Here is an 11,615-nt window from a genome sequence, read left to right on the forward strand (position 1 = left end):
GCCAAGAAAAAGGAAAAGTTCGGGGGGAAGGATGAGTAGCACAAAAAATAAATGAATAAATAAAACCCTAGAGAACTGAGAGAATTCAAAGGAAGAAGGCACATTCTTAACGAGAGAGTGAGAAAAAAAAAAAAAAAGCCAAGTGGACAAATTAGCTGAGCCAGGAAAGCCGCGGGCTGCATTTAATCACAAGATCATACCTTGAATTTACTGTCCCAGAAGCTGCCAGCTGGCTTCACTCCCTGCGGCCTTACGGAAGGCTGAATGGTGCTTGATCGTCCAACAGGGAGCCTCACGCATGCTGCCAGGCCCTCCTCACTTCCACTCACCACCCTACTCGCACCTCTGCTTCCACCCACAACAGCTGGTTATCACCAACAGCTGTACTGAATGAAGAAACTCTCCATTGTCCAGAAGAGGGGTCAGGGGCAGGCAAGGAGACCAGCTCATCAGCAACAGAGACTGGTCCTCATGTCCTCCTCTGAGTTCAGGGCTCTTTCCAAACAATGGCCATTTTCTGTTTTTTAGAAAGCCATCTAAGAACAGTGTACGTAGCCTACATCATATCATTTTCCCATGAGGTACTAAAAGCATTTTTGGAAACAAAGAAGATCCCCCTCAAACAAATTGCCTGCTTCTTTTATGCACTTTGTAAAAGAAACCTTTTATAGTCCTAGGGATGAAAGCAATCACTGATATTTTAATCATTTTAGTGTCTATTATGCTAATAGCCTCCTAATAGCTAGAACAATTTTTCCAAATCATCCAACAAGGTGACAAAGGTAAGTGATGCCCACTCGCTTTAGTTACAAACTATTTCTGGTACATAAAAAAAAAAAAAAAAAAAAAAAGCACCAGTCAGGAAGAGAACCATGTAGTATAACTCACAGTAAAGTGGACTGAAGAGCATCAGTGTGGACACCAGTGACACACTGATGCTCTTCAGCATATTTTTTCCTGTTTCTCACACAGAGACACTGAAGCCACAGGCAGCAAAGCACACATCGACATCACAAACCTACTGACCTGAGCCTTTGGGAAAAGGCCTCCAACTCCTAAGGCAAGTGCCACTGCGAAGGGCAGGAGAGCCTCTGGCCCTGGCTGCTCTCCAGCTCCTCCCTCTCGCCTCCGGGAAGGCACAGAGGAGCCTGCACGCCAGGCTCTCCATCGCACTGGGCATTCTCGGGAAGCGTTACTGAAGCCAACTGCTTTTTCTTTTCTTAGGAAGGTGAGAGCAGGAGTAATTTTATTGCATTCAGGCAATGCGATAAAGAAACATGATGAACGTTTAAACAGTGCCATTAGTTACTCTCAAAATATGCTCGCTGCTCCAAACTCACTCATCCCACTGTTCTTACTTACCACTTTCTAAGGCAGTTTGCAGTCTGAGTCTAAAGCAATTGCTATCAAAAACTTGATGGTGTGTTCTCACCAACTTTATTCACTGGAGCTGACACTGTACAACTTCTTCTGGCTCTATCCCAAAGTGAAAATGGCCAGAAAATGTAAACATTGTGTTATAATTGAGGATATCAAGGTTGCCATGACAGCGCAATGTTTATGGCAACAGGACTTCAGGAACAGCTTCAGAAGGTGGCCTGAAGGATGGATATGTGTGTACAAAATGAGGGTCATTCTACGGGGAGTGATGACAATGTGTCTTTTGCTGTAATAACAATTTTAGAATCTTAGGAAAATGCTACAGGGTCTTGCTACGCAGCTCAGACTCCTCGTGATCCTCCTGTCTCAGCCTCCCCAGCACTGGGATTACAGGTATGTGGCACCATGCCCAGTTTCCAGGTCTGTACGGTGTGCTCAGGTTTCTGGGGCTGGTATGGAAGACATTGGTCATACCTCATATAGTATTTCAAATTTATTTAGAGAAAACCCCTATTAGTTATTTGCTGCCTGGCTTTTGATGAGTCACGCCAAGAGGGGAACACATGGCAGCTGTCCATTACCCAAGCCTGTCGCAACCCTGCCAACACACTATGCCTTTCACCTAATGGAATGTCCAGGCTTTTGCTCATCCTCTTCACTCCTGTCCCCACTCATGGGGATAGTAACACATTCACAGTACAAACTAGTATAGGGTCAAGGCGCAATTGATTACCTGGACAAGGTGCTGGAGCTTTCTGCACTAGTTTGACAACCTTATTATTAAGGAGTAAGTCACTGCTTTTGTATGAGAAGATCATTTTTAAAAAAGCCAGGATGTGAATAGGAAATAAGTATCACATTTCAGAATGCCAGATAAGAGTCAAAGGAGTCTCTGAAAGCAAAGATTACATCTGTTCTGTTCATTGTCCCAGCGACCAGCAGTTTCTGGAACAAACTAGTTAGTGAACAAATGAATAAAGGAACCAAATGCAGTCCACCTCAGGTTCTGACTCCCATGTTTGCACTTCAGGAAAGAGGACCATAATCAGAATATCTTTCTGGAGGAGCGGGGCAGAGAGCTCCGAATAGTGAGTGCAGGGCGGCTACCCTTAGAGCCTCCAGCTGTGTGTGTTTCCCACTTCCCATTAAAATTCATTACAGGAGGCTCTGTGAGACAATGCTAGCTGTGATGCAACTTTTATTATCTATACAAACAAATGAGAACTGTAATCTAAAACCTCTCAAGTCGTTTTACAACTCACCACTACATCAGGCTGATGTGCACACACACACACGTGCACACAAAGTGCTGAACAGAAAGAAGAAGGGCTTCCTTCCCAGTTTCTACTCTGCTTTTTTGTCCCATTCTTTAGTGACCAGGCACCAGGCAGCAGCAAAAAAGAACACAAGAACTTAAAATTCTAATTTTATAGAATTATGAGTGAAAAATAATTTAGACTCATGACAGCATACAGAAAATTTTCACTGTCTTGCACTGTACAGAAAAATATGTCTTGAATAATGTATCAACAAAGTATGGAAAAATCACACAAAACAGATGCACCACAGCAAGGAATTGCATTTCCATTTTTATTGGACATATTTACTAAATTCATTCACGTGGTATAACAACTCATGCATAATTCTGATGAGGTGTTACTTCCATTATATATCAGCCTTTTAATGATGTGCTTCTGTTAAAATGACAAGGACAGAACAATAGTCACCTCAAAGAGCAGAGGCTTTTCTATACAAGCGGCTGTAAACCATTCCTTGCAAAAACAAGAAAGGCCTTAATGAAGTATCTTGGGCCATGCAGCCCTTCCTCGTGTCTTCCACAGACAGCTGGCAGCTGGAAGCATCCCGGGGTGCCTCCTTCAGAACCTCATCTCCACCTGAAGAGGGCCATTCCCAAACTGCTCCTAGTCACTCACTCCCAGTGTACATGAATTTATTGTAGCATGTAAGCTCAAGCGAGAGATCCCTTAATAAGCACTCCCAAGGGTCCTCCCTGCTTGGTGCCCTCTGGAACTCTACACTAGAAAAGCTAAAAATGGCTCTGCCTGCCTTTCAAGCTGGGACAGCTGCACTGTCCTCACCCTGGACTGGAGAGAGGGACTTCAAAATATAGGTGGCTTCTGACTCAAACACTTGCCCCAGGAAAGACTTCATTTAATGCAGCAGCTTCCTCGTCATAACCAGACACCTCTGACTTGCAAAAGGCCAAAGGCCAGCTATTCAATAACAGGCCTCTCATGGGGCAGCTGGGCTCAGCGTCAAATTATTTCCTCACCGATGCCCTGGAAGGCCAATATGGAACTGGTAAATGGCAAAAATGAACTCAGGCATTTTCCCACAATGTTTATAAAGATGAAAATACCTTTTAGCTAATTAATTTGGCCATTTTGTAGTCCTTAGGGCGCTCACATTAAGGACAGCTGTAACAGAAAAACTGTACATACACACACACGCGCACACACACGCATACATGCAAACCTGCCCATTTCAATAAATGATTCCCTTGAAAAAACTATGGGCCAATTTGTAAAAGTAATTTTCCACACCACAAATCAAATGTGTAATAACAACCTGAGGAAAATCTTTGGGGTTGTTTGTTTGTTTGTTTGGTTTTTGATTATGTGGATAATGGAACTAAAGGATGTTTCCTTTAAAAGAAATGTTTCTTAATTTTAAAAATGAGTACTCAAGTCCCCTTTATGGCCCTGCCTGAGTTTCTTAAGAGGTCTAACCATACAGACAGCTGTGGAGTGAAAGCAGGGGGACAGAAACTGTCCTTCATTGATGCACCACAGCCACCACAAAGGGCTGGCCAGCTGGGGACCCCGGGGGTACCGAAGGACACTGTGGAACTACTACAAGTGCAGTTATCAGGGCCCCTCACAGTCACAGGCAGAAAATGAACTCTGAACTGAGAAAAATACGGATTTAAAAAATGTGCAAATTCAGATTTACAGAAAATTGGAAAGGTGAATTGAAAGAGCTTTAAATGACACATGCTAGGCTTAAAACCTGTCTGGCTTGCAGAAATGCGGCCACAGGCACGCCATTCATGGAGCGTTTCCACTAGGAAATCAGCTGAACTCAGTTACTCTGTACAAGAGTAAAATACAGAAGACAGTTGTTTCAGATTAATCAAAAGGAAGAAACCCATTATACTCAGAGAATGGCATGCCTGAGATTTTTACCAAACCAAGGATAATCCCTAAATAAATATGTTGGCTATTTTCAATACGAGAACTAACATTTAAAACAAATAATTGTGAGAAAACCAAGTGAGATAAATGGGTTTCTTAAAACAAAACAATAATAAATGGGTTTCTTAAAACAAAACAATAATAACAACAACAAAACCCCCTGAAAACAGTAACAACAAAAGAAAACCATGCTCTTGGGTAAAAAGATAACAGCTAGAACTTTTAAACTGTAGTTCATTTGTTTTAGCTGAAAAACAATTCAGTATTTCTTAAGAAATTATATTCTTCTAAACTATATGTTCTAAATAACCAAAATAAGAACCATAAAATTTCTATTAACTCTATCTCTGAAAGCTTAAAAAATTTCATACTAACAATAAATCTAAAAAATAGGCATGAAATATTATTTTTTAACCCAACGAAAAATATGTAACATTTCTGTTCAATTCTATAGTATGAGATGATCAAGAAATATGTTCAATAAAAATCATTATTGTGGGCTGGTGAGACAGCTCAACAGTCTAAAGTTAAGCAAATGCTCAGAGACTGCGGCGTGATCCCCGGCACCACATGCCACGCCAGCCCCACCCATGCCAGCCAGTGTGAGCTGAGCCGGCCACGCACACAGACACACAGACACACAAACACACATCCACCTCATCATCATCATGACAATAAAAGAGACACTGCAATTAATCCTCAAAATACCCCCCACAGACCCCATCCACACATTTCTAACACACTTATTCAACTGTTCTTGGCATTTTTTGAAGCAATACTGGTCCTCTTTTGTAGATGCCGCAATATCCTAAATTGATTTAAAATGTTTACAACAATTTCTGTCAAATGAAAATATTTTGCCTGGCAAGTGCAGGGTCCTGAGTTCAATCCCTGGTACCACAGAAAGAAAGGAAAAGAAAGGAAAAGAAAGAAAATATTAAGAGGTGCCCACATCTACCTCATTCACCAGATCAGGCGCCATTCAACTCCTGATTTTTCTTGAAAGAAAAAAATCATGAAAGGCAAACATGTGGAAGTGACTCAGGACATCACAGTCACCTTGACAGTGCAACTAAAGAGGACTTCCAGAATTACTTCAGGAAGTGACAGGAAGGGTGTGATGATTGTGTTCAAACTTGACACACCAAGGATAGGGGTATAGATTTTTGATGGGGCTTAATGGCAATGCCTTTTACTGTAAGAAATTTCTTAGAAAATTAAATATTCACTGCATTTTTGATAATATATCATAATTACGCTTTAACAAAGATTTGCTATTCACCTTGAATCATAAATGTACACTTCTACAAAAGATAAAACATACTATTTGAAAAAATTTCTAATAACTGGCCTAAAATTTACTGTAAAAGATTTTCATTTAAAAAACACTTTAGCTTGAAAGTCTCAAAATAACTGTTATTTCTAAGTTTCATTTTTAATAAAATGATTTTTTATCTGTACTTTACTTTGGTGATTCATAGGTCCTTGGAGAGTGGATGGATTTAACAGGAAGAATCTGACAAAGGTACGAAGAAACACCTTGGGGATTTCACATGACATGAAATTGATACAGAGGAGAATTTTAGTTCATTATCTTAGAAACATATTGGTTAAACACTGAAAGCACAGCCACCGGAAATCAGGCCAGGAGCAAATGATGAGATGAACAGAAACAGACTTCTGCCAAATTGCTCGTTATCCACATAGTAAGATGGCACAGGATCAGTTTGCTTTCCAGAAGATCACAGGTTAAAGCTGATCTATGTCTCTATAAGCAGCTAATTAGGTCTACATTAATTAAAATGGAAAACACTCCAGCCACATTTCATCATGCATGTCAGCCACATGGCTTGTGAACAGAACATGACACTGGACAGTAACAGTTTGAAGGCTGAAGAACTGAGACAAAGAAAGGAGAAAAAATGACCTCAGGCAGGAGTCAGTAAAGTGGGCACAATAATCCTGCTATCTTTAAATGGAAGGAAATAAAAATAAACACCCTAAAGTATTTTTTCCCCTAAATTGTAATATGGGTATTGATGATTATGCTAAAACATTCTAAGTGCTTTAAGCCATTGTGTTTTCTGACCTTCAACCTTCGTAAAACCACATGAAGCAGGCTTCCCAGAGGCTCTAACTCAAGATTACTGCCAGGGAGGCTCTGCCACCATGCAGAGAAGGTCCAGGTGCCAGGCCTCCTCCTTTTTCCCAGGCAAGAAACCTGGGTCTGTCTGCAGAAAGCACCAGAGAAGGGCTGCCACCGCCAGACCCCACCCCACAGAGTAGATTCTAGGGGGCCTACAGAGGGGCGTGGCATAACTAGCTTCCTTTCACTTCTGAGTCCTTTCCATGATTCTCAGTGTTGAGCAGGATTATTTTCTGTCAACAACAGAACTGTTTTCCCACTGCACCCCTCATTCCTTCCTTCCACCTATACAATCTGAGCTCTCCAGCCCAGCTATATCTTTCCTGTTTCTCCCAATAGGTGACAATGATGCCTGAGCCAGCGCAAGGCCTCAATGCATCATGTGTAGAATGGTGGGTGGCCACAGACAACATGTGTAGAATGGTCGATGTCCTGCCTTCAATTAGACACACAGCACTGATCTCTAAGTGTCCTGTTAGTCAGACTAGATGATGCAGATGCCACCAGCTAAAGGCCAGACTAGATAAAATCATCTCTGCCAGACTGCATGTCACTGGGTCAAGGACATCAGTCAGGTCCCCTCCCCTTGGGCTGTTCTTCAAGTCAATAAGAGTCCTGTCAAATTGCTCAAAGAGTTACAACTTTTCATCTGTCACACATTCCCCTTTCCGAGGCCCTCTTTATATGGCTCTAACATTCCAACACATAGTCCCATGTGCCTTGAAAACACTTTCTGAGGACCTGAAGAGCAGGCAGGGAGAGCGCTGCCCAGGCCTGAGCACTCACCTCCGGGGAGAGCCATCATCATGGGGCTGGATGATGACCACCTTCACAGTCATGGAAGTTCGGAGCAGGTCGATCATCTGCTCATGGGTCAGTGTGGCCACAGCTACTTTGCAGATTTCCACCAAGCGACTGCCTTGGCGGAGGCCAGCCTTCCAGGCAAAGCCAAAAGGTTCCACATCCGCAACAATGCCTTCAAAGTTCACGTGGAAGCCGAGCTGGCCCAGCCCATTCCTCCGCAGGGTCATCTCCACAGTCTCGCAGCCTCTAGTCACTATCTGTGGGGAGGGAGAAGGTCAGGGATGCTGGGGCTATTTTAGCATGTGAGGAATCTCTGTCCCTTAGCCCTACTAGCTCAGAGAGTATCACATGCTTTGCACTTCCTGTACACTGTCCAACTCATAAGACAACAGTGTTAAAATCCAGAGTTCTCCATAACTAACCCTAGTAATAGGTGCAAAGAAAGTACAAAAGCATAGGTAAAGTTCCCAAGCCCTTTGTCATGGGTTATAAATACTGATTTTTGATGCAGCTTTAATGGCCTGGAGCTTATGTGCAACGTGGACTCTAACAATGCCCCTGTTCCCTTATGTCACTGGACTTGGCTTATGCATTCTATTGTTCTAGATGTATTGCAACAATAGAAAAATATGAAGACTTCCAAGACCATGACATGTCTCAATCACAAAGCATTAACTTATCAAAAAATTTCACTCAACTCAAAAATATGTGGCCCACAGCACTTCTGAGCTTATGCTGAGTGAGAGCCCCCAGCTCACGAAGGGCCACAGCGTAAGTCACAGATATCTTGATCTCTCCCTCAGGTTACCTCTTCTGGAGTGACCATCTGTGCATGGTTAGAGATAAGGACCCTCCCGATCAACAGGGGCTCCCCAGCCAGGCTCCAGGGCCATCTGTTAACAGGGATGTGTGTGGGATGTTACGCTGTGGGCAGCTGAGGGGCCATCTGTGCCTGTGGGTCATCTCTCATCCTTCCTGGAAAACCCAGGCAGTGGCAGTTCCAGTGTGTTTCCCTTCCAGAGTGGGAGTCTGTGTAGTCCCACAAAAAGGGACATGAAAGGAGAGAGGTGGTTTCAGCCCACTGGGCACACTGAGCACCAGTAATTAGTTCCTGCAACCCACAAAAGTGCTTACTGAGCGTAACTTACCATGCAATGAAATGAAAACACAGGCTCATTAAACATCATTTGATGACTATGACATCACTTTTTTGTGGGAAATTTCAAGTTGGGAGGTATCATATCCTATCCCCCAAAGCCCAGAGGCAATGTACGGTTTCAGTTTAATAAATGTTCATTTCCATGAAACACGCTCTGAATACACAGATACCTATCTAATGAGACCTCTGACTGCAAGTACAGCTGTGGGACTGGGGTTAGTCCTCTGTATCAGCACTGTCTGTGTTGCCATGGAAACCACAAGTGCACACATTGCCCATCAGCTTCTCTTAGACAAGCATGACATTTGGGACTCAGCAGAAAGGGAAAAGGGATTTGCCAGTGTTTGTTGGGTTAAGTTCTGAAAGACTGAAGTTTTCAGTCATGAAATATACTCCTTTAAAACTTTTAAGAAGCACTTTTGTGTATGTACAATCTGATACATTTTTCCTTTACTACTTCTTCAACTATATACCAAAAGACACCCAAAATGAAATGTCAGCTGCAATTTAACATTCATATATTAAACTCAAGAGCAATCGAGCAGGTGGTTCTACAGGCTCTGTCTCTTTTGCTGAGTCCCACTGTCTACTGGCCATGTCCCCTGCTTGCTGTTTGTTTACTCTGTGTTTCGCCTCTTAACACCCTCAAGGTCTGGAGTACCATGCTCTCCATGTATCTGGAGTCCTCACACACTGACACAGATTCAGTTATCGTGTGGCAGCAGTGGCTTGCTTTCAGACAGTCAGGAAAGGCTACCTAATGCCTGGGTCCAGTGCAAGGCACGTTGTTCAAAAACTAGTCACAATTTGAAGCTGACAACAGCATAGCCTATGACTCAGCATGGGTTATTCCAAGATGGCTCTATGTGACTCAAAAGGTGTTCTATTACTCTAGATGCTAACCTTTTATTACCTACCTGTCTTTTTTACCTATGTGACACACACGATATGCCACCTTCATCACCACAGAAGGGACCTAACACCTCAGCTCTGGTGGCATCTGACACTTTTACTGCCTGGTGACCACCATTTTTCCCTGATGCTTGACCCTATTCAGTGGTCTGTAGGTTAGTTTGTTTCCAGTATCTCATGATACAACTCATCTGATGTATTTCTGATATTAGGCCACTTAGTCATCTTTCTAGGAAAATGGCAGGATGGGGTCCATGCAGTGGCAAATGTGGAAGAGTCCACGTACTTTTGGACTCTTTGGAAAGCATATTTTGGTGGCTAGTAACCTAGTGTTTGTGCATAGCTTATGACGACTGAGTGGCTCTGCTAAACAGAGGCATTCGCAACCGGCAAAAGCACAGCACAGCTTGAGACTCCCAAGTGTGACTCAACAATCCACTCCATAGGCACACGAGCTAATCACATCCTTGCTAATTGTCCCACGCTCACGCTGGTCCCGCACATGGACCAGCCAGAACCTGTGCAGGGCCCTCACTATCAACTGTGCCTGCAGAGATCAAGCTATTTCTGCAAAGTTAATAGACACGGACCTGTTATTTTTCTCTCACATGAAGTCTTTAATAAATTTAATAAAGATTCTATTTTGTGGGAAAAAAGGAGACAAGACATGAATATATTTCTCCCTTTTTTCTAGATGTTAACATTTCATTACCTTGAATGAACCTTTCATTCAAAGTTAGCTAGATCTTTTCTAACTAACTTACATTAAAATCATGTAATATTACATTAAAATCATATAATCTCTTCAGGTAAAGATTTATACATGAGATGTTCTATGGCCAAAGCATGTTTTCTTCTCACATTACATATCCAAATCAGAAACAGTTTGATTTGTTCACATTCCTCTGCTACAAGAACTCAAGCTAAAACCTGAATCTTACTTTTTTTAGATAGAATTGGCATCAGAAAGGAGTGGTAAACACCAGGGACATCACTTACGGATCTAAAGATGTCACTTTTTAAGACTGACCTCTTGTTTGTCAGGTTTTTCCAAACTTCATGGGTGATTTTTAAAACTTCCATAAGAAACTTGAAGAAAGATTAATAAAATATTTAACCTAAGTAAGATATGCAAGAAAAAATGCCTGCTGCATTAAAATGAAAGGAGTTGAAGAAGTAAATAGACTGTCACTCTGTGCCCTTTAATCACACGCTGGGAAGATATGCATGTCAGTCCCATATGCATGTCAGTGTATGGGTACAATAACGTACCCATACACTGTCCTTCAAATACTACCAACACAGGTCCTACGGCTTCTATAAGAAGGCTACTTGACTTTTCCAATCACTTTCTCGTGGCTGCTTTCCCATCACTTTTGTATACAGCAACTCTCAAAAGAACTCAGCACTTAAAATTAATCCCTGTATCCAGGAAGCATGGCAATTCATTCTCTACCACGCTTGAACCAGCCAGGGTTTCCCTTGCGGAACCTGGGAGGTATCTGGGATTAAAAACACAAAACGTGAGTCCTAGCCCAAGTCCGGTGAGTGTGCGGAGAGCTTCCTGTTACCCTGCACCGGCGGGACCAGTCCCAGCCCAGGCGCAGAGTGGGCCGGACCCTCTCCCAGCCCCTCGGGCCGCCCCCCACCACTCCTCAGTGCCTCCCCACCCGCCCGCTGAGTAGGATTTTCTGCCAAGTTCCGGGAGCCCCCAGACCCAGTCCTAGCCCAGGTCCGGTGAGTATGCGGAGAGCTTCCTGCTACCCTGCGCTGGCGGGACCAGTCCCAGCCCAGGCGCAGGGTGGGCTGGACCCTCTCCCAGCCCCTTGGGCTGCTGCCCAGCACTCCGCAGTGCCTCCCCCACCCCGCCCGCCTAGTAGGAATTTTTGCCCCGTCCCGGAGGCCCCAGACCCAGTGCTAGCCCAGGTCCCATGAGTGTTTGCGGAAAGCTTCCTCTTCCTCCTACTTCATCTTGCCCCAGCTCAGGCCTGGCATACAC

At 43.4% G+C, this 11,615-nt stretch overlaps 1 protein-coding gene across 5 annotated transcripts in view; it reads right to left on the minus strand.

Moving 5' to 3' along the window:
* Positions 1–11,615, minus strand: part of Sipa1l2 (signal induced proliferation associated 1 like 2) — a 179,676-nt gene that overhangs the window by 36,665 nt on the left and 131,396 nt on the right. For all 5 annotated transcript variants that reach the window (XM_023700841.1, XM_004640829.2, XM_023700839.1 and 2 more), the window contains exon 9: positions 7,528–7,802. In XM_023700841.1, coding sequence (XP_023556609.1) covers positions 7,528–7,802 — 275 coding nt within the window. The remainder of the gene's footprint in view (positions 1–7,527; positions 7,803–11,615) is intronic.

Source organism: Octodon degus, unplaced genomic scaffold (genome assembly GCF_000260255.1).
Source record: "Octodon degus isolate 3935 unplaced genomic scaffold, OctDeg1.0 scaffold00127, whole genome shotgun sequence".
In the NCBI taxonomy this organism is placed as follows: Eukaryota; Metazoa; Chordata; class Mammalia; order Rodentia; family Octodontidae; genus Octodon; species Octodon degus.